The following is a 23,868-nucleotide window of genomic DNA, read 5'->3' on the forward strand; positions in this document are numbered from 1 at the left end:
CAAACACTGCTGTGATAACAGAAAAATGCTTTTCCTACTGAAGTTGCTGCAGTGCAACTTCTTGGAGCAATGTTAGGGAGAAACCTCAAAGCTTCTTTTTGTCCATAAAGGAGAGGAATTCCCATTCCTTTTTGGCAACAAAAAGGTGGAGATTGCTTCTGTACGATGGCTTCTCCTGTAAGGTGTTACTAAGAAAAATGATCTCTGTTATTTAGGAAATTGGGCAATTTATAAATCATTGTTGAGAACAGTAATCTGAACAATGGACTATGTCAAAAGAGATATTGCAACAGCAATAAGTGATGAATTAAACAGAAAGTGCTTGAGGGCTGAGAGTTGGAGGTTAGCCTTAGAATATTAATTAAAATGATAAAAGTAGGTGGCATTATGAAGAAACAGCTAAGTCTATTGAAACAGAATAATTCCCACTACAACCCTGCTGAAGATCCATGAGTCACAAAGACTACATTTGGCTCACTGAATTAAATGCTGAATCACTACTTTTGGAGACAGATCTGCCCCTGTTCCACCAGGTGCACTTAAAAACTCAGAAGATGCCTTGTCATTCTATAATAATGACTTTTCTTTCAGCACTTAGAACTGTACACAGGAGTGAGGGGGAAGGGCTTATTTTTATAGGGTTATCTTGTTTTCCCATTGCAGTAGGAAAAAAAAATCTGTGGAATGGTTGTTTTCTTTTAAGGCAAATTTTACAGATTATTGATCAAGTGTGTGCATTCTTTATCCAGTATATTGGGGATAATTCAAAAAATAAATTGTACTTTTTTCATTTTGATTTTGTCATTATTTTTACAAAACCCACAAAACATCCACAGAAAGGACTTTTTATTGTGATCAGCTCCATATTGATGCTAACACATCTCCATAGTAATCAGTCTGTTATAATTACCAATCTATTCTTCTTTGCTTTTCTCTTACAATTGCCTCATGATAAGAAGGACAAAGGAACAATATTTGGAAAGAAGCACAGTTAGAATAATTTATTAGTAGGAAATAACATCAGGTAAGGATTTGAATACATTTTCACAAATGCAAAAATATTTTGCACTGTGGAGTGAATGTGCAAGGAGGAAAAAATAGTGTTCTCTGACCACTGTAAGGTTAGGGGGCTAGGTTTCAAACTCTTTCTTGGAAAGCTGGTCCTGATAATTCCATCCCGTTACAGGATATTTGCCACTTCCTATGTGAAAGTGTGTATTCAATGGTCCCTCCTCTGGCACACACCCAAAAACTCTATCCAGAGCCCTATTCAGGGTTAGCCTAGTGTAAAATGGGTCAATTTAACAGACTTTAATTGGATCAGTTTTCAACCATGAGTAACAAATACGGGTCTCTTCTTTTTTCACTTAACTCTAATTGCTACTTTCCATGTACTACATGCCTGCATCAAATGCTGAAGTACAAAGCTGTTGCTGTAAACTGAGCACCTCGTTCTGAAAAGGGAGACCTAACTGGTTTCTCAGTAGAAAGCATAAAAAAGCATTCAACAGTGGGTTACTTAGTTCTTAAAAAGATTAATTTCTACTTACACTGGTCTCTATAAAAACAGAATTCTCTTCTCTTCTCTCAGCTACTTTTTAAAGCCTCTCATTAATTTAAGCCTACAAAGTCCTTGCTGGTGGAAAAGGAAAATGGCTGAAAGATTGCTGATTATCCACTTCAGGGTGACTCATTCAGTACAAGGAACTGTGAATCATGAACAAGCTATCTACAGTACCCATAAGACTTAATATCTTCCACGTTACTGGATGCTTCTAATGTTTCACATTAGTGTTGCTTTCTTCTTAAATGCCCAAAGGCTCACAATATTGTATTGAAGAATTACCAGTTTAAAAGTTGCACTGAAATATTTATAACCAGTTACCACTGCATGAATTTTTAGACAGTCTTTTCAGATTATTGTGAGTGTAACTTCAAACATCTTTAAAATTAAAAGGAAAAATGTAAAGGTTTGTCCATGGCCACATACTGTTTTTATTGTGTATGTGGGTCATTACAGAAGCTCAGCTGCTTCAGCTGGCAGAGCTGGCAGCAGGATGCTCCACTGGATGGTGAAGGGACAGCAGAGGGTGGGAGAGGAGCTCAGTAGGATTTACAGATGGTGCTAAGAAGGGAGAAATTTTAAGTGAGATTTTAAAACATTTTGACTCCAGCATGCAGCATCCAGTAATGGGTGACAGTCAGAACAGCAAATACCTATACTTGATTTCTGCTGCTATTCCAATCTCTTTGTTCCATCATCATCAGGTACTTTGACATCCAAGAAATCTACTAATCCCACAGTTTCCTTGTTTCCTTGTCTGTTTGGTGCTACCAACCTGTATCCTTCCAGGTTCTTTTACCTCACCTCTCTCCTTCCTTTTCAGTTTCTTCATTCTTATTTTTGGTCTTGTTTCTTCTACCTCTTCTGTCACATCTTTCTTTACTCTGCCTCACCATCTCCCCTCCAGGGCTCATTTTCAGCCTTCACCTGACATTGAGCCTAGCTCACCAGGGGCCTCAGACTACTTGTCCAGTCAGTCTTATCTCAGTATTCTGACTGGGTGTATAGGCTGTGTAGCCTATAATATGAGCTGCTAGCAAACACATCTGAGCTGTTCTATTGCTCTCCTGTTTTCAGCTTACTTACTGAAGCAATTCTTTTTTGGTCACTTCTACCTTGAGATCATTCTCTCTCAGGAAACCGATTCCCAGGCCTCCTCTATTCTTAAAAACATTTTACCCTACCCCAACCAGTCTTTCTATTTATTTCCATTTAACCTCCCAGTCTCAGTATCACCAGATTCCTTCCTCCAGATTTTCTTCTCTCTTTACCTCCACGCACTCTCTGGTATTCTGCCTGCCTTTGTATCCTGCAGCTCCTTGAGCACATTGTGTGGGCTAGCAGGACAGTCTTGGTAGCTCACAGTAACTCACCTTACAGAGATAGTACTCCTCAAGGATCCCTCTCCTGCTCTATACCCAGCTCAATTCAAACAATTCAGCAACTCCTCTGCAAGCACAGCTGTTGCCTCAAATGAACAGGACAACCAGGAGCAAGCTCTGTGAATTCCCTGAGTGCCTTCTTCTCAGGCAGTCCTGGGGCACGTAGGATTGAGCCTCAGTGGATGTGTTTGCAATGCAGGTGTGACTGCTCTGGTATTTGTGCTCTGCACAAAGCACACACAGGGAGGGTGTTGGGAACGCTCAATTGCTCGTGCAGGAGCGACCACACAGAGCCCCCGTGCCCACAGGAGCTGGCAACACACAGGTGACCACAGCACTTCTCAAATACTTTATATGGTTTTTGCTAAATAACTACTTCATCCTAGGTAAACTTTAATTATGTTAAGGAATAAAAGTTGAGGTTTCTTTTTATGTACCTGTTTATTTAATTAGGGAAATTATTAATTTGAAATGTTCTCATCTGTGGTTACATAGTAAACACTTTTATTAGCAGAAGTGTGTTCAGAACATGAGAGGCCAGTGAGAACACTGAGAACGCTATTAGAAAAAATTACTTCCTATGGCCAGAGATGTTACGCTCTACTTTGGAGAAAATTAATTTCCCTTGGTAAATTGGTATGGCTTCCTGAATTCTGTGTTCTGAACATATACTCCCTGAGCATCTTATGTTGCCAGTGGTCCTTTAGGTAAGGATCTCTAGATTAATCCTTAATGCTGCTTGTGTATAGCCAAGTACTACATGATAACTAAACACTTTGTTTCTGATAGCTCCCTTTTAATGAGTTGCAGGTGCCACAAACTTCATGTTCCCTTTAGTGCTTTATTGCTTACTAGATGCAGTAAAACAGTTGGCACACTGTAAATTATCAAGTGGTAATTATATTCATGGCCTCAATACAAGAAGAAAATCCACTGTTAAGAACATATTTCTTCCAAAATGTGGTAATGAGATGTGTTGCACCTCCTAAGAAGAGCTTGCAGGGTGACTCTCTATTTAGAATACTGCAATCACAGTTCTATTTTCGGCCAGCATTTCCATGGTCAGAACGGAGAGTGACTCTGTACTCACAAACATGTATTTCTCATTCACTATACCATTTCATTTTTACTCATCCACTAATAGAAGGTAGTTCTGTGGTTAAAACTGTAAAGATGAGATATTTATTTACCAGAAAGGTATCAATGTGACTTTTCCATATAATCTGATTTTTAAGGGTTGAGCTGTGAGCTACAATAACTTGATGGTTTAGCCAGGCTATTCTAGTAGTTTTCCACTGTTCCAAATATCTCCTGTATGTAAAGACTCCATGACAGCCACATCTCAAATGGTAATAGTGTCTCTGAATAGCATAGGATGCTTCCTATCTCTAATAAGCTGCTTTAATATACCAGTCATATAATGATGCTCATCAGTACAAATTACCACAGCAAGGTCAATGAATGTTAATATGTTTCCTGCAACAGAACCTTGAAAAATAATGTAATCCCCTCCTCCTCTCTAACTAAGATAATTCCAGGCTGAGTACTGTTCTGCAGCAAAATAAATTAAGGAACACTGGTGTGTGGCTATGCTGATGGTGATTTTGTAAGAAAAACAATCTCATTTTAGAATTCTCCTCAAGTGCTATAATAATTATTAGTTTTTAATGGTTTGTATTAATCTGTGAAAACTCTGTGGTAACTGTAAACAACTAGGATAATTAGGGAGCAATATTCACAGAAGATTAAATTTAAATAATTTCAGTTTTAATATTTGGAATCTTTCTCCAGGCTGAAAAACTCTACCCAAGCAAACAGGCATATGGAGTATAGGTAACAGCCACACCATGAGAGAGTTGCAATAAATTCTGGCCCTATCATTAAAGAAAATGGGGTTTTAATAAAATTTATTTATGGGGGTTTTTTTAAGCTACTGTATTTTATACCATTTTTAAAAATAAATTATCTTATTTCTTGTTATTTCTTAGGTATTTTTTCTTGTTTTTTGGAAAAAAATAACGATGTACACTGAAAATGAAAGTTAGACATTCATATACAAGCACTAAATCATGAAAAATTTAGAGCTTTGGTGCACCTCTATCTAGGACAGTATGTGAAAAATAAGAATAAGTTCTTAACAGGAGTCTCAAGCATATTAATTTTAGTGTATGAATCTTTAATTCAATATTGTCACCAAAAGTTCTTCAGCAAAGAAAAAAGGTTTCCTGAATATTCTGTCCTGTTTTCTTTCACAGCTAACTTAGCCACCTGTCATATTTGTAGCAGATAATTAATTTCAGAGCATACAATTAGTCTGGCTCAGAATAGTCTTTGCAGCATACTACCTTCTTATTATTTCTTTATCATGCTTCCCAGCCCATTGACTCATTACTTCTGTTACTACATTTACATTTTACTCTTGGGTGAATCCACAAAATAATAAAATGATAAGATAACAGACTGACATTGCTCATTATGTATTGTAATAACCATAATAAGAGGGATAATCACATCACGCTTATATTTCATGCATACTTCATTGCCTTAAACTCTGGCCTGTACTCATTGATGATTCATGGTTTTTTCCTTGGTGTTTTCTAGAGGAACTTAATGTTAAAGAAAAAATACATTAAAGACTAATGGACAAATTATTTGAAAATGTAAGGGTAAAATCATGATAAATAGCTATTTGAAAAACACTTTTAAAAATAATGTCTTTATTTAAAATTGTATTTCATCATTAGGATGATAGACAAATTAATAAAAATCTGGTTTGTTTCATGGCATGTATTACAGATACAAAGGGGCTCTCATGAGAACAAAAAATGCATAAACCATAGTGTACTGCTTTTTCCTCAATACATAATTCATACATGCAAATGTTCTGCAGATATTTCACTATAAATATAATTAATTGCTGCAGATTCACAGATGAGGCTGTGTGACTGTGCATGCACACAGTGCCAGCCACACTCATTTATGCTGATTTCAGGCTAGAGACTCCTGTGACAAGTATAATAGGTAAAGGGAGGGGGGGGAAATCAGCATTTAGAGGCACATAGCGTCATGCAATACCATGTAGACAATTCCTTTCAGAAATGACAGCATTTCCACTAAGAATCTGATGAAAGTGGTCTGAGGTAAAAAAAAGAAAGGTCTCTCATATTAATAAGTGTATGTACAAAGTTACATTGCATAACATTAGCATACTGCAGTTTGGTGGAATTTATTCCATTGTCACCAATTATCTCTTTATGCTGTTGCTGATTCTAACCATTGGGAAAACTGAAAATAGGTGTAAAAAGTTTTAATGATGATGATATTTTAAATAGCTTTGCAATGTAGAAGCTCTGTTGCTTTTCTTGAGGAAGCTTTTGTTATCTAAATGTACAGAAATTTTAACCATGGTCTTGAAAAACAGGGAATTCAGGTTGATAAACATAAACATAGGGGCCATTTTGAAAACTCCAAGCAGGGGGGAACTATTTGGTTTTGGAAGAGGGAAGCAGACACATGATTAGAGATGATCTAATAGGCCTCTGCTTTTTCTATAGTGTGTGAACCAGTGATTTCATCATTGATAGCACAAAGCAGCTGTCAGCACAAAGAAAAATAAATTATGCACTAAATCTTTCAGTGTTATTTCAAAATCTTGGTATCAATATTGTAAATATTTGATCGTATTTTTGCTAAAAAGTCAGTAAGACCAGGCACTGAGAAATGTGTTTTTCATTTCTGTCTAGATTTTCAAATTCTTATCTAACATTGTGTCAAGGAAAGAAACAAAAAAAAAAACCAAACAAACTAGGAGATTCCATTTGGTGAATTATTTCCTATGGCATAATCAGGTATAAAGGATACACTCTGAAATTTCATTACAATTACATAATCAGTTTACCTATCTGATCAAACTCTGACCAAGCTGTTGAGTTCACAGTCCTTAAAATCAAAATAAACACCTTGATTTTTAAAAATCTGACCACCAAAGGCTTCTGATGCCTCCAGCAGGAAATCAGTTAATCTGTTCTGAATACTAATGCATTCTCATAAATATTTAGAGATCATATGTTACCACCTGGAATTTTTAACATAAGTCCAAATTTATGTCTAAAGATAGATGCCCCAACAGATTCCTAGAGTACAACTTTTGGAATTTTTCTGATTGCTGTGCTGTATCTTGTCCATTTCTGTGACATAAAGTTTACAAGAATTCTCAGATTTATCTCTTCACTTGTCTTCCATAGTGTTCATCTAACACCTTCAGCCTTGCTTTCTACAGCTTTTCTATTTAACTTGATGGCTATATTTAATTTCTTAAAATTATCTTATTTATTCTACTTGGAGATAGGTTTGGTTTACCATCACAAGCTTCAGTTTCTTCTATTTTGGTATTTTCCACATAAATATCTGTTCAGAACACGTTGTCTGCATCTCCAGCTTGTGCACAATTTCTCAAAAGTAGATGGGACACTCATTCAGTGCTCTGATTACACTGAAACTTCTGGTATAGTAAGTTTTAGAAGAAAACTCCTGTTTTTGTGAATTGTTACTTAAAGCCAAAAAAAATTTTGAATTATTTCCCTATATGTCACAAATGGTACAAAAAGAACCCAAAACCAATCTCAGTTTTTGCTGACAAATCAATATAAATTTTTTTGTCAGGCTCTCTTCTTCAACCTGATTCCCTGAAGGAAAAGGAGGAAAGAAAAACTTAAAATTTCTCTGCAGAATAAAATCCTACCCATTATTCTTCAACACTCAAAAGCTTATTGCAAATGAAGATGCGTGGGAACACTTTTGTCCAGCAACATCTCTATTCTTGCTATAAAAAGTTGTTACTATCATCTTTCCTTACAATTTGACATTCCACAGGCTTTTCTTGTATACCCTTTGAAAAGCTGCAACACTTGCTCTTCTACCTTTACCAAGACTGCACAATTTTTAGACTGGTATCCTACTCATTATCTCAAAAGATTTCTTAAGAACTCATTAATTATTCCCATCTTGTTATCTATTTTTTCAGCTCTTTAAGTGTCTCAAAAAAAAATAAAAAATCCATCCCATGTATAAGTTAGAATGGCCTTTCTCTTGTGAAAATGCTAGTGTTAGAATATATTCATAATTCACCCTGCCTTTGATTATCATTTTGTTTGCTCTGGTTACTGCAGATCTCATTAAGATTCTAAGATCACTCATCCTTTATAAGCACCATAACTAAGATACTGTAGCTAAGAATATTTGCAAAGAGTTCAGGAATGAATGAGAAGAAAGATCTTCTTTTTAAAAATATATCTTCTTCTAATTTTGGGTTCGTCAATTTGCTCTATCAAATAGAGTTACTGTAGAGCAACCAGTGGAAACATGGAAAAATTCTTCTCTGGAGGGACAAGTGCTCGCAGAACTCACAGCAAACACAAGACCAAACGGCAAAATTACAAAGATTCACTGATCTAAATCCTGTTCAGAGAGATGCTAGAACTAACTTGCTCAGGAAGTACACTTTTTTTCAGATTGACTTCATCAATTGAGCTTGTTGCTGGGTTTTGCTGAAGCTGAGCTATTGCACTAAATTAAAATAAATGTGGCAACTAGCAACAGAAGCTCACTGTCGGGAGATTGCTCTGTAGAAGAGCTGTCTTTGAATATACAGAAATAATTCACAGTATCACTATTCACCTATGACAATTTACTATGGTCTGTATAATAGCTATGTTCAGTACAGCTGTACTGCTATTGTTTTATAATATATTTGTCATGGACCCATCACAAACTCAAAGGGCAACTGAGAGGATCAGCACTTATCCCATCATTCTTGGTGTTTGGTACCAATGCTGGTGAGCAACATTTTCTCTGAACAGCCTTTACATGCCTTTCTAAGAGCTTGGGTGTCATCCAGAAACAATGTTCTGGAGTTGTGCTTTGTGTGCATCCTCTAGTAATTCTCAACCCTGGTGCTGAAATTGCAGAAGATTACTTGAAATTAAGCAGAAAGGCAGAAATCTCACCCAACAAATTCCAATAGGTTTTGTGAAAACCAAATGAATAGAAAGAGAGAAGGAAAGAGACATCAAGCAGTGTCCCCAGGAAGGGAGAGGCTGCACTAAGAGCTCAGCAGTGATCAGTGCTGTCAGACTGTTACCAGTCAATCAGCAAAAGTTGCCTGGCCAGCAAGCACTTTCTTGGCTAGAAGCCAGTGGCTTCTAGTGGAGGTTCTGTCAGGGAAGGAGAGTGGCTGGGAACACAGTAGGAGCTGGCTTTGTCATAGAACTTGTGCAGTCCTAAGTTGGGTACCTGATGATGAGAGGTTTCCAACGCACAAACACACAGGTAATCAAACTTTGGTGGGTGTGCTGTTCATGGAATACTTTGAATTTTATTTGGATTTTGTTCAAATATATGCAATAATGAAATTGCTTTGAAAAACTTCTGTTTTTCCCACTTTCTATCTCATCACTCTCAAAGTCTTCTGCTTTGCACAAAGACACAGATTTTATTTGTTTTCTATTCTATCTGTATAGAGATCTCTGTGTAGAAGTTGATGTGGACTTCATGACTTCAATTTTTCCTACATTACTGAATTTATATTTGGATCTGTCCCATGTATGAAAGCACGTGTGCCTCCTTCCCTGGTGTGCTGCAAATCCTACTGTGCTCCAGGGCCTTTGGGAAATGCTTTACAAAGGAAACTGTCACTGCACAGTTACTGATTGCTGTAAGCTGTTACTAAGGAAGTAGTGAACCAAGGACAGCTATTACAGGAGAACATGTATTTTGAGGCTTGAATGAAGAGGCAGAGGAGCTTTAAAAGGTTTATGCCCTCTATGTTACTCGTTCTCATTTATCTCACATGTTCTGATGCGGACACACTGAGTTACTCTGGATTTTGTCTTCAACCGAAGCCAAGGTGTACTTTTCAGCATTAAATGCTCACATACTGTTGAAAGGGCCTTCCACAGCTCTAAAGAGAGATCCACACCTCGTAACCATAAGGCTTTTCACCACTGAAGAGCTGTTGCAAGCTAAAAAGTAAGAAAGAAAGAAAAGTAAGTATGGATTTAGAAGAAATTTATCTCCCTTCTTGAGAGCGTAGATTCACCAATCCTGTTCAGCAATATTCAGGTGCGGTGGATGAATCACTATAATTAATTCTTATACATTATCATTGAATTATGCTTAAAATTTCTAGTGGGCTGGTCAGGATAATGCTATGGAGAATGACTGACATTTCATCCTATCAGCTGTTCACCTGCTCCTACTCCTATGAGGATGCCTGGGAATATTTTTTTGCTGAAAGAAAGCAGATCACAGTCAGCATTTTTCCCCTCTGTCCATGTACTTCTCTCATGACCAGGTGGAGATATTAATTTTTATCTCAAACAAAATGTGCTGAAAGCATTAACTTTAAACAGATGGAATATATGTAGATTGGGCTTGTCTATTGTTCTCTACTTTTACCTTCCCTATTTATACCATCTGTTCTGGATCTGTGTTAGTTTAGATTGTAATTCTTTTGAAGGAAGAAGTAAAGCATCTTATACAAAGCATCATTAATATGTAGCAAATAATAACGACAATGCAACTCGGAGATCAGTAAGTTCCTTACTATTATCATACCCTACATGTTTTTATTAGTGTTTGCCTTGTAATGTACACAAAATCCTAGTTCTGGATTTTTTTTCACTACAACCAATTATTTAAAGCATGTTTTCTGCTAAAATATTTACAAGGGAAGTATTTCTGTGCTGTGTCACAGTTTAACATATGACACTATTGAAATTAAGGGGAAATACATTAATTCAGGGTAGACTTGTGTTGCTTAAATTTTAAAAAAGCATGTTAAGTTTATGCTTTCTTTACATTCAGAGACTTTCACTATTTTTCTCTTGTGTGTTAGCATTTATAATTGCCTGAGACTTCTTGGGCTTTGTTGGCACTGGGACTGGCAACACCAAAATACTCTTGATATGGGCTGTTTTGTGCAATACTTCCTGCCTTGCCAAAGCCAGGAAGTGCTAACACCCCTGCAGAAATTTCACAAGTTTCATGGTCCAAAGCTGTTCAACAAAGCCACTGAGCTTTCTGGATGATAAATGCTAACTGATCTGGGCTTTTTTTATGTTTGCCTACGATTAGCACTGTGCCTAAAATGATGCCAGTTTGTCCTTTTGAATTGTTGGCTGTCCTTGAAAACTAAACTCCTGTCCTTATTTATTCTTTCAGTGGGACAGCCACAGTTCTCCAGCTTCTTTGCAATTTTTGTCCAACACATCCCAATTAATTTCCTGGAATAACCATGAAATAAGCATCTTGGGAAGTCACAGTTTAGGCTGAGTTTGCTAACTCTTTGTGGTGTGACTGAAGTACGTCACTCACAAGCCAGTTAGGGTGAAGCACTGTTGAGAATCTACCATAAGTGTAAAACAGAACTGTCAAACACGATGGTTTGGAAAGAAAATTACCTCTGTGCAGCTCTCTTTTCTCTATTTTTTTGTGTACAAATAATATTTCCACTTGCTGTGAGTGCACAGCTACTGAGAAAGGCACAGACATCTCAAGGAACCTTTTTTAAGAAAGAAACAGGTTGTAAGAATTTGGGAGTCCATGGCAAATTATTACTGTCAACACAAGTGCTGAGTAAAAATGTTTATCCATAAGTCTTACAAGAATCTTCTTCTGATAGAGATCTGATGGAGTTCTATGCTATGCAAAATGCAGGACAATCCAGTGTTTTGGAGTAGTGCTTTTTTACCTTTGTGTGAAAGATGAGACTTAATAGTGAGATCATTATATAATTAATCTGAGAGCACGTATTGCAACTTCTTTTTCTAACCCAACAAAGTAGTGCTTCACCTCTCCAGATGAGAGACAGATGAGTCTAATTTAGGTGGTTTTGTGTTTGTGAGCATGTTTAAGTGAAAATGGAAAGAAAATATTCATAGGTGACAAGCTTGGAAGAGAAAACAGTTCTTTCTCAGTAAGGTCCGCCCCTGCGCCCACCTTTTTCATCCATAACTTTCAGAAACCAGATGCCAGAGCTGAAGAACTCCAGAGAGAAAAAAGCCTGCTGGTATTCTTCCTGGAGAAGGGAGTCATTACAGCAACATAGGAGACTGTAAAAACAAAGTGACACAGAGGAAATAAAGCCATTTTTTCCTATCCTGTGTGAGCTTAGGTGCATAAAACAAAAACCTACAGCTTGCTGGGATCCTGTGCTCCATCGTCATGTAGTCAGTCTATTCCCAAAGGGATGGAGTCCGAAGTCTACCACATCATCTTCCTCTTTGTGAATAAGCTCTTTACAAGTTGTCTGTGTAAGCCAGTTTTCTAGATGAAAGTGGTAACTTATTCATTCATTTTTTCATAAATTGTCTGCACCTATATTTTTAAGATCCCAAGAACCATAGCATAGATAATTCTGTATCTCTGATCCCTCAACCATTTAAACTAATCTAATAGGAAAGGATCAGAGACAGGGAGATAAACAGGGGCAGGGACAGCAGCATGAAAACAGCAGTGTAAGTAAAAGTAACTGGGTGACTGTCACACTCATGAAAAGGACTATTCATTAGAAGTGGATCATCAGACACAACAAGGCAAGGCCAAATGGCCATGGTAAAAGGTGTGTAATGCTTACCTTTTAGCAATAAAATAAATGTTGTTCAAGGGAAGATATGATTCTTCCTAAGCAATTTTCTCAGCTTCCTGTATGTACACAGGGAAGGAAAAATTGAGACATAAAACTTGACTCCTGGATTTGAATCATGCCATGATTGAATGGCAGACTGAAGAAATGTCATTATCAAGGTATTGCCTGTGAGCAGCTATGTGAGCAACTGTGACTGAAGCCATGTCTTATCTCTTCCTTTGATAAATCCAGGAGGCTGAGCTGGAATGTGAAGTCAAATATCAGCATTATTCATGTAAACATGCAATTTCTTTTAACTATGCTGTTTTGAAAAAATGCTCCTCCCTGTTTGGAGGCCTTTTAAATCCACAGTCCATCAGACCCTCATCATCATTTGAGTTGATGACGTCCATGTTTATTTATGCCTACAAGAATACCCAACACACACACAAATGTACTTATCTCTCCCAACTGAGTTAGTTCATATATACAATTGCTAAAGGACTTTATATTGAGTATGTGTTTTTAGGACATATCTTCACCTCTTTATCCTGGTAAGAAATGAGTTGTCTTACTATATCCTGCTAAGAACATGGAAGGCAGGCAGGCAGGCAGGAAGGCAGGAAGGCAGGAAGGAAGGCAGGAAGGCAGGAAGGAAGGCAGGAAGGCAGGAAGGCAGGAAGGCAGGCAGGAAGGCAGGAAGGCAGGAAGGCAGGAAGGAAGGCAGGAAGGAAGGCAGGCAGGAAGGCAGGAAGGCAGGAAGGAAGGCAGGAAGGAAGGCAGGAAGGAAGGCAGGAAGGCAGGCAGGAAGGAAGGCAGGAAGGCAGGAAGGAAGGCAGGAAGGCAGGCAGGAAGGCAGGCAGGAAGGAAGGCAGGAAGGCAGGAAGGCAGGAAGGCAGGAAGGCAGGAAGGCAGGAAGGAAGGCAGGAAGGAAGGCAGGAAGGAAGGCAGGAAGGAAGGCAGGAAGGCAGGAAGGCAGGAAGGCAGGAAGGCAGGAAGGCAGGCAGGCAGGCAGGCAGGCAGGAAGGCAGGAAGGCAGGCAGGAAGGAAGGAAGGCAGGAAGGCAGGCAGGCAGGAAGGCAGGAAGGAAGGAAGGAAGGAAGGAAGGAAGGAAGGAAGGAAGGAAGGAAGGAAGGAAGGAAGGAAGGAAGGAAGGAAGGAAGGAAGGAAGGAAGGAAGGAAGGAAGGAAGGAAGGAAGGAAGGAAGGAAGGAAGGAAGGAAGGAAGGAAGGAAGGAAGGAAGGAAGGAAGGAAGGAAGGAAGGAAGGAAGGAAATGGAAATGCAACCCATCCAGTGATTTAACAATCTATATTTTAATAAGAGGGGTTTTTTTTCCTTTTACTGGTAATAAGAATCTGTGCACTGTACTAAAAATTGACGGCTGTGGTTAAAGTCTTGTATAAGTATGTAAAAAAATATATGGCAAATTTCCTTACTTCTGTTAAATACTCATGTAAACATATAATCAACAAATACTCATTTCAGTTATTTTAATTATTCAAATTTTCAGTTCTCTCAGATTAGTTTTACTTTCTTTGTGTTGTTTGGAATGCTTAAGTGGATTCTGAGATGGGGGAAGTGTTCAGGGCTGGTAAGAAAATATGCAATCAGCAGTTAAAGAAACTACTGTTAAATGTATTATATGTGGTGAACATGATTAAAATAAATAGTATGAAAAAAGATGGGAAAATGTAGAAGGGCTGTCAGCGTGGTCTGCTGTTTCTTTTTAAATACAAATGAGAAATAAGGAACAAACCTTACTTTATTTTATTTTATTTAGCATTCAGAATGATGTTGTAGCGTCCTTGCCCGTGGCAGGAGGGTTGGAAATACAGATTTAAGGTCCCTTCCAGCCCAAACCATTCCGTCACCATGGTGGCTAGTGGAAAGGCCAGAATCCGACGGCTTGTAGGAATAGGAAACATCAGCGAATGGAGCCGGGAATGAGCCAGGCAGGGAGCGGTGCCGTGGGATCTGCTCCGTATCTCCCGCGGGACACGATCTCCCTCGTGGCACCCCGGCAGCGAGGAGCACCTGGCACCTCCCAGCATCAGTCGTTTCCGAACTGGAGCAGAAAGGCTGAGGTGGTGCTCGGCGGAGCGCGGAGCTGGCGGCACCCCCGGCCTTTGGCCGGGACCGAGCGCCCCGCGCTCCCCGGGAGCCCGGCCGCGGCCGCCCGCCAGGGGGCGCTGTGCCCCGCTGCGGCCCGGGCCTGGCGGCGCCCCGGGGCCCGCCCGGAGCTCCAGCGCCGGGGCCCGGCAGCGCCCGACGGCAGCGCCCGGGGCCCCGGGCCTGACTGCACCGGCACACCCGGCCAGAGGCTCCAGCGCCGGGGCCCGGCAGCGCCCGACGGCAGCGCCCGGGACCCCGGGCCTGACTGCACCGGCACACCCGGCCAGAGGCGTCAGGAACAGCTCCTTCACAGAATCACAGAATCTGCTGGTTTGGAAGGGCCCTACAAGCATCATCAAGTCCCTGCCCTGCACAGCAGCATTCCCAAGAGTCACACCATGTACCCGAGAGCATTGTCCAGACGTTGTTCATTGCCCTGAACTCTGTCAGGATGGAGTTGTGACCGCTTCCCTGGGGAGTCTGTTCCAGTGCTTTTTCTAATATCCAACCTGAACCTGCCCTCTCACAGCTTCTTGCCGTTCCCTCGGGTCCTGCCACTGTCACCACAGAGATCAGTGCCTGCCCCTCCTCTGCCCCTTGTGAAGAAGCTGCAGACTGTGATAAGGTCGGAGTATCCAGCTGGCCCACGTGTTGTTCTGTCCAAGGCACTGCTGCTCTTGCCTGGCAGGGCTGTCCCACGCAAGAACTGTGTGAGATACTCTGAAAATTCTGCCCTCCAGCTGTCGTCACACATGCTGGACTTCCTTAGGTTTTTGTAGGGAGTCTAAGGTTGTAAATGAACTAGAAATTATAATAAACTAAAACTATAAAACCTTTGTGAATTCTTAATTCGGTATTAAAGTATGAAAATATGAAACTATAAATTCTAAAGATAATTGCAAAGTTTATCAAATACTTGCTAGTCTCTAAGTCCTCTGAGAAAAAAGTTATTAACATTCTTCATTGCTAGAGATGTGTTGATTACAGCTCAGATTTTGCCTTATTTATTTACAACTTTTAGGTCCCCTTGGAACATATATTTAGCGATTTGATGTCTCTGTGTCTCCCCTGGTGAAAATGGAAGCAAAAGTGCTTTATAAACGTCAAATGTTTTTTAAAAGAGTCAAAATTCACAAAATGATGCAATAAATACTGCTGGCTTGGATAGAAATATTATCCCATGATCAGTGAGCACTTTCATAAGTTTCCCAGTAGATTAAAGCCCCGGAGACCAGAACTGCAAATGCAATATTTTTATTTGGGTAGCTTTCCACCAAAATAAATACACATTGGTTTATAAAGAGTTGTTGTGAAACACAAGAACTGGAAAGGTTTTTAAATACTATGAACATTTTGCTGCCTATCTGAAACATTTTTTTGGTACAACAATGTTTCTGACAGACATGAAATCCTAAGGAAAGGAAGAATTATATTAAGGCTCATCATTTAGGAAACCAGAAAGATACAAAGCAGTTAAACCTACAGATGAGAATTCAAAGTTTTATTAGTGTATTCACTTATTTATGTTAGAAACAACTAACTCATTAAGCTGGTCCAAAACTGGGGAACTAGCCTTGGAATCAGAAAATCCAAAATTAGGTTGTTGTTGTTTTCTTCTAACATATATTGTTATTTTATTTCTATTGTTTGCAACAAAAAATACATCCTTTATAATCTTGTAACAGTCACACAGACCTTTCTCAGTTTCATGCACATAAAAACTAGTTTCAGAACTATTGTTAATGTGAATGCACTCAAAAAATGTTTTCAGAAAAGTATTGTGAAGCTGAATCAAAAACATATTGTGACATTGTCACAGTACAGTAATAGGATGACTTATAAATATACTATTAAATGAAAAAGTGTTTATCTTCTCATTCAGTAATTTGGCATGTCCTGAAGCATCACAAAATGGACCCAGAAGAATCTCAGTTTATCAGACTGACACTCTATCATTTTTCAGAAATAAGGAAAGTTTCTAATCACCTGAGAAATACACCGTAACACTGGGCCTTGCTCTTAGTCCCACAAATTCCCATCAGCATTGGCATTACCATCTGCCAGACAGAGGAAAATAAATGGAGTTGCTCAACTTTGCTTTGTCAGTATTGCACGACATGAGGACTATTTCAGTGGGGAATGTTGGGGCTACCACAGCAGGGTCATCAGCTAGAATGAATCACCCAAGCTTGACTGTAGAGCTGGCATTTCATCTAGACCACAGAGATGGATTCAAAGCCAAGGAGGAAGCTTCCATTTTTACAGGAAATCAAGGGTGCTGACACTTTAGTGTTTTTCTGAATTACGCAGTAGAGACACATCACCTATTAGTTCTGACAATGTATTGCACTCTATTGTACACAGGCAGAGTGTCCAGCATTTACAAATAGTTTGTGATAAATATGACAAATTGTGAATGAAGCTCAAATACATGGACTAATTCAAAATGGCAATGTGGTCTGATCCTTTTGTGAGAAAGATGTTTTCTGTGTGTAAAGAAAATCAGATAAAAATAGCACTGACAGGTGTCTGTTGAGTTAAATACTGTGTTTGGTTCATGTAAAAAAGGGGGTTCAAAAGTTCAATAAAATTACTTATTCTTTAGTTTCATTAAATTACAAATTTAAAGCATAAAAATTTAGAACCTAATATCATATATTTGATTATGGGTAAATTGACTATGTTTTTTTTAATTATTAATGTGCTTTCTTAAGGGGAGAAAGCTCATGCAATTGTTTTCTCTATTTGCCTTCATCATCCCTTATGCTATCATGATTTTTGAAGCCTACAGGAGATTTCAGTGAAAGGTGATGGTAGAGCAGAGATCACAGGTAGAGTGACCCTGAAAGCTGCTTGAAAGTCAGTAGGTGGGAAGGGGCAAGGAAGCTGGTGTGCTGCTGGAGAGCCCCCGGGTGGGTTCAGCCTGGGCCATCTGGCCAGCCAGCACTTGAATTAAACCAGCTCACCCTTACATGGGACCACACAAGGGTGAGGGGCAGCTCGAGGTGCTGCTCTGTGTGATAGAAGCAGCAGGTGGAGTTTGAGACACTGGAAAGGTTTGCTAGTTTAGAATTTGTCTAAAATAGAACTGTGTATACATTGGAAGGTGGATATTTCATACTTTGGGATAGTTCTATTCCAAAAATAGGAAAAATTTAGGGACATTTAGGGTCATATTGGAATGAAGCCTGAAGGATGTATCCTTCACTTGCTTAAGATATGCCTAAAGACAGTGCAATATATCCCTGAAGTCTTTAGGAACAAGATGGCTGTTGTCTGTGTTAATTAAACTTTCAATTTTTGCTTGCATGGCAGGAAAAAAACCCACATTTGTTCCAAATTATGTATAAATGTTTAAAATCAATGGTTTGAATTCCATCAGGACCAGCCATGGCTGGTTGGTCAAGCCAGTAAAAAGACACCCACAATTATTCTTATTATACTGCAGCCAAAGCAGGCTGGGCTTGGGGTTTAAGGAGAAAGGGAAGGAATGGCAAATACTGTCTGAAACTGAGATGAGGAAACTGAAAGGGAAAGTCCTAATGAAAGAATTGTAGCTGGTCAATATTTTATAGAGGTACAATTATTCTGTTGCTTGTTCATCTGCTCCCATGGTGAAGAAAGACTATTGCCAGAGAGATTCCAGGATAGTTAGGAACTGCATGGGATGGAAGCTTCTGGTAAATAATATATGAATAGAAGTGGGATTCTTAACTACCTCCACCCTAGAGTGAACACAGTAATGTAATACAACTCATTTTGGCCATCAGTGAGAAGACTATTTACATAAAGCATGTATTAAATAGATCTGAAAAAATAGGAGCTGGACCACCAAGAGGCGTCTCACAAGGTTTTATGAAGAATTCTGGAAAGAAACAAATTGCTTTTAATATGCAATCATCTCTGTTAGCTGGACATTTTGGGGTAAACCAGAACATGAAAAATAAAGAAAATGGGGCACTTATGTGAGAAAGGATACTCTCAGACCTATCTAAACATGAGAAAAAGTTATGACCCAAATTCATGGTGATGTGTTTAGCTGCAAACACAAAGCGTTTTCATGAGCAGTCTGGTGGCATCTTTTGTGGGTGAAATTGTCCATTGCATAGCGGGAGCATTGCCTGGTGCATATGAAACCATGAAAGGGGAAGCTCAAATGCAGAAGTGTGTTAAATGCCTGTATGTTACTGCCATTTAAATACTTCCCTTGCACAATCTTAGAATAGTGTATAGCCCTGTAGATCTTCAGAAGTGAATTATGGTGCCTGCAGCTGTCAGGAGCAGCTGAGCCAGTGCAGTGCATGGCTCAGCTGTAAGGATAAACAAGGGCACGCTACATTCAGCGGTGTTCCAGGGAAATGCTGTTACACCAGGACAGCTATGTAAAAGTACAGAATTGTAGTCACTCTGTCGAAATAAATATTTAAGAATTTGCTGAAAGGGTTAATAGCCACTAAAGCTAGAGAGCTGATTTAATTGATGACAACAATCAAGTGCTTTTCATCTTGGTGGCCCATGAACAATGGCCGTTTATTTAGCCTTTGTGCTTGAGTGTGGCCCAGTGCGACCTAAATTGAAGTCTTTCATTTGTGTTGCAAAGCAGTCAAGACCCTGTGATGGGGCTAAGGGTGGCGTTACAACAAGGAGGCTTTGCAAGTAATTGGAACAGTGTGTGTTGAAGACGTGGGGAAGAGCAAAGAAGTTTTGGTGGACAGCTTAAACCTCACTGCATTTCTGAGGATGTAAAATAGATTCTTGGTTTGTTAACATTTTTATGTGAATTAAGGTGCAGTACCTGGCCTCTCTGCATCCACAATTGATGTACTGCTGCTGCTTCCATTTGTTTTAGTCCTTTTATGTGAATCAAACTGAGCAGATTCTTACCAAGTGATTGTGGTGCCCTGCGCAGGCAAGGAATAGGGTGAATGTTTGACACGGTTTGCAAACAGGAGTAAGACAGAGGGTAATTCAGTGACTTGCTCACCGTCTCACCCACATGTTCTGGTACATCTGGTTTTGAAGAAAGATCTCCCAAAATGGAAGCTAATATCTTAACTAGAAAAAAAAGTCTTGTTCAAATATCCCTGTGTCATAGTAATAATGATTTCGGCATAAACATGTCTGTCTCTTTCAACTCAACAAATGTAAAGACCACAAATGGTGCGCAGTACAGCAGTTCCTTTGGTTCCTGAAGTGAGATGGTTTAAATAAATTTCCCTCCTATTCTGCATTGAATTTGACTTATTCTGGTTTACAGTAGAACTTCTGATGTTTGAGTTGATCTGTACAGCATGAATGGGATCTCTTACAACACTACTAGAGTCAGTCCATAGTCAGTGATTGGGTTCAACTGAGTTGCTGTAAAACTCCTCTGACATGGCAGCACATACAGTGCTTCTCAGGATTTGCAGCAGGAACCCAACTGTGTTTTCATATTTTAATCACTCCTGAGCAGTTAGAGAATATCCATGATAAGGAAGTAATGTAAAGGGAAAAAAAGTAGAATTTATTATTGTTTCATTAACACTCAGTGAACTCTGGCCATGGACAAAATTATGGAGTACTGTTTTCCTTAACTTTTTGTAGGAAGACAGCTTTTTTCTTTCTACTAGCTTCCATTTTAAACCTTGCAAGTATTTTATCATGATGACAGAAGTTAGTACCACCACACAGCATAAACGGTTTCAATTTGAAAGTTTTTATGTGCCCTTGCAATTAACATTAAAAGAAAGTAATCCAAACATTTCCATTTGTATGAAAAGTTAAGAAATTAGTAATTTTGTTTAAAGTTTCATTTGCAATGTCATCTGGTCTGTATTGCACAACTTGTTATATTACTAAGTTGGCTGAATAATCAATGCATTAAAAAGAGAGAAGCAGAGATTGTCTTGTGTGATGCTAAATTTGATTATTTTTGACCCAAGAATTCTTCATTGATTAATTCAGTAAACATCTTAAATATTATTTAAAAAAATTAAGAAGTACTCTAACTGAAGCTTATGTAAATGACTCCAATAAAATAATTATATCTTCTAACCTTTTATTAATAAAACCTGAGTATTATTTTCAAACTCTCAATGATCATCACTGGGATCACTGCACTGTAGAAGTTTGCAGTATTAAGTTGCAGGCTTATTTTTTAAATTCAATGGTAAATATTAAACTATGAATTTTGAACTTCTTTAATGTCAGCTTCACAGATATTCCAATGGAAGTAGATCTTTAATTAGAAGATATTCTGGTTGAAAATGGAACTAAATTGGTTTCATCATTACATTAACAGTGACACATGTTTGGGGATGAGATTAATCTTTAGAGCAAAATACTTTGTTTGAGACAGTTCTAAGTCTTTGCAAGGAGAGACTGGGAAGGAACTTGGAGATCAGCTTTAGTTGTTATAGTTGAAATCAAATACTCTCTTAGCCAGATTTGTTCTTTCATCACTTCCAGGAGCCATTGTGGCAGAGTGCATTGCTGCTCCTCTCGCTGGCAGCCATCAGCCATTACCTATAAATTGACACAGTTTTAAGCTGGAGACTGTTGCAGTTGTAAATGCTGGAATGATACAGGCTGCATTTCCCCCCGTCCTCATTTCCTAAAGGTCTTTTTTTCCTTCTGGATGCTTCTCTCCTCATTCAGGATTGCACAATGTACTTGTGACAACCACAGTTGCTGTTTACATGAAGATGGATTCTGGGAAAACACCCTTTATTTCCAGATGTCTTCAGTATAATGTTTTCTTTCAGATCTCATTCTTTCCTTCTCCTCAGGAAAATCCCCACAAAGTGCATCCATCAGTCTTTATTTCTTTTTCTCCTTTGTATTGTTTTTCTTTGAAGGAAACTATGTGTACTAGCACCTGTAACCTGTCAGCTTGTGAGAGGCCAGCACCACATTCTTTGTAGTTCAACCAAGAACTTCAGACCACGACTTGGCAGTTCTCAAAGCAGTCTACAACAGTATCCTCACGTATCTGGACTGTAGTAACACATTTCCCCATGAAGCTCTGAAATGTCATTTCTGCTGTCCTCTGACCCTGCATTACCCCACAGCCATTTTACCTGACATTCTTTGGAGATAATCACTGCCTGTATGCTTTTTCCACTGCATAAACACCAGAAAACAGAAGACAGCTGATTTTAGCCATGGCCATTTCAGCTTCTCCAGATGCACATTCTTAATCCCCATCAAATACCTGATATTTCTGTTCTGCTCACCTTTTCCCTAGCTTTAATCTTTGTCCCTCTCACAGAAGACATTACCATTTCCAATGTTTTCTATGTTTTCTATGTTTCTCCTTGTTTTCATGTCATTCTAGCTGTGTGCTAATAAATAAAAAAACATCCCAAAACAATCCAAACAAACCCCCCAAATCTAACCGAAACTCAAAAGCTCCTTTTCTGGAAAAAAACACCTTCTCCTAAAGATACAACTAGTCCTTTCATCTTTGTGGACCACAAAGCATGTACAATTCTCTTCCCTGGGGAAAAAACCCAAACTTTTAAAGTGATGTTAATAGCTGGCAAGGAGAGCTGCAATGTCATTTGCGTAATTGTCCTCTGCTCAGCTGGAATTTGGAAGAATATCTGCAGTTACCTCTCATTGCTCAGCCTGCACCAGGGATTCATGGCTGCACAAAGGCTGCCTTTGCTATCACCCTGGGATGCCTGTACTTTCTTCAGGTTTTTGATATTTATTTCCACTATTATCACATTTACTTTGGCCAATGCTAATAAAACCAGCAGTTTTGGTGGACCTTATATACATCTTTTATTAACCACGCAGTGCTGCAAGACAAAAATGATTGTGATTAGTGTGACAAAGGAATGGCATTGCTTAATGCTCTGAAGATCAGCTTATCTTTGGGTTGAAAAGAGATGGATTTGTCAGAAGTAAACCCACTGAACTGAGTTTTTTACACACAACAAACAGTAGAGCATAGTATGCTGCCTGTCCCTACGTCTAATATCCAGGAAATCAGCTTTCACAGAGAAAATATTCAAGTGAAAAAATATAGCTATTATTGTCTAGAACATGAGTGTTTCCTGTTGGAGAACTCAGCACCACTGGCTAAAGTACAAATTCAAGAATGTGAAATGGGCCAGACTGAGAATTTGGACTGGCTTTGTGGTTGCTGCTCTGTAAACTGATTTTAGCACTGCAGTCTCTTCTGCTCCAGCAGATAAATGGACCCTGTACCGTCAGGCGGAACTGAAGCCAAATTTGCTTTTCCAAAATTTCACCCAGTTTTCCCGTACAGCTTGTGCCCTGCACCACTGCTCAGCAGCGGGATGCACAAAAGAAGGAAGGCGATAACAAAGCACAACCGGGCTAATTAGGTCAGAGCCGAGCCGGGCGCGATACGGCCACTGCAGCTCTCGCCCTCCTCCTCCTCCTCCTCCTCCTCCTCCTCTCCTCCAGAACGTGGAAAGCTCCGCTCCGCTCCCGCCGGGCACCGCAGCTTTCCCCGGCGCTGGAGCGGCCCTCGGGCCGAGCGGCGCCGCTCGCCGCCCCCCGGCCCGGGGGCTGCCCCGCCGCGGGGCCACGGCCGGGGCTCGCCCCGGGCGCCGAGCGGGGCTAAGCGCCTCCCCTCGGCCCTGTCCCCCGCCCCTCCGCCAGCCCTGCCCCGCCGCCTGGCACCGCCGCGCCGGCCCCGAGCGCTCCCCGCGCCGCCGCTCCGCTGCCGCCGCTGCTCGGCCCGGCCGGGCGGGGACTTGGCAGGAACTCCCGGGCACAGAGCGAGAGTGCCTGCCCCCGCTCCGCTCCGCCGTGGCTTTTGGGTGGAGGAAGGTCTGAGCTCGGCCGAGGAGCAGCAGCAGCCGCTGCCGCCGGAGAGGAAGAGCAGGAGGGGAGAGAGAGAGAGAGAGACGGAGAGGCGGCCGGAGCCCCCCAAAGTACCCCCCCATCCCTGCACTGCAGGCTACATTTCCAGCTTCATGGGCAAAGTGTGGAAACAGCAGATGTACCCCCAGTACACCACCTACTACTACCCCCAGTATCTGCAGGCGAAGGTAGGGTCCGGCACGCCGGGCGGCGCGGCGGGTTTGGGGCTGGCCCCGCTCCGGGCGGCCGGACAGGGCCGAGCCCGGGCGGGAGCTCCGCGGCTGGGGCACGGCCCGGGGGAGGCGGTCACATTGCACCGGGAGCCGGAGACAGGAAAGAGCCGGCAGCGCCTTCCTGCCGC

The 23,868-nt window shown here is 40.3% G+C and overlaps 1 protein-coding gene across 9 annotated transcripts in view; it reads left to right on the forward strand.

Annotated features, from left to right (window-relative positions):
* The window catches only part of RBMS1 (RNA binding motif single stranded interacting protein 1), a 339,988-nt gene that overhangs the window by 176,928 nt on the left and 139,192 nt on the right, over window positions 1-23,868 (forward strand). For 2 of the 9 annotated variants that reach the window (XM_086898557.1, XM_086898560.1), the window contains exon 1: window positions 23,297-23,695. The exons of 5 other annotated variants lie outside the window; for them this stretch is intronic. In XM_086898557.1, the coding sequence (XP_086754683.1) occupies window positions 23,621-23,695 (75 nt within the window). In that variant the 5' untranslated portion in view covers window positions 23,297-23,620. Of the gene's footprint in view, window positions 1-23,296; window positions 23,696-23,868 lie in introns of those variants that run through there. 2 more of the 9 variants (XM_086898563.1, XM_086898558.1) reach the window with 2 other exon arrangements.

This window comes from Cyanistes caeruleus, chromosome 7, assembly GCF_971803275.1.
Source record: "Cyanistes caeruleus chromosome 7, bCyaCae1.hap1.1, whole genome shotgun sequence".
Taxonomy (NCBI): domain Eukaryota; kingdom Metazoa; phylum Chordata; class Aves; order Passeriformes; family Paridae; genus Cyanistes; species Cyanistes caeruleus.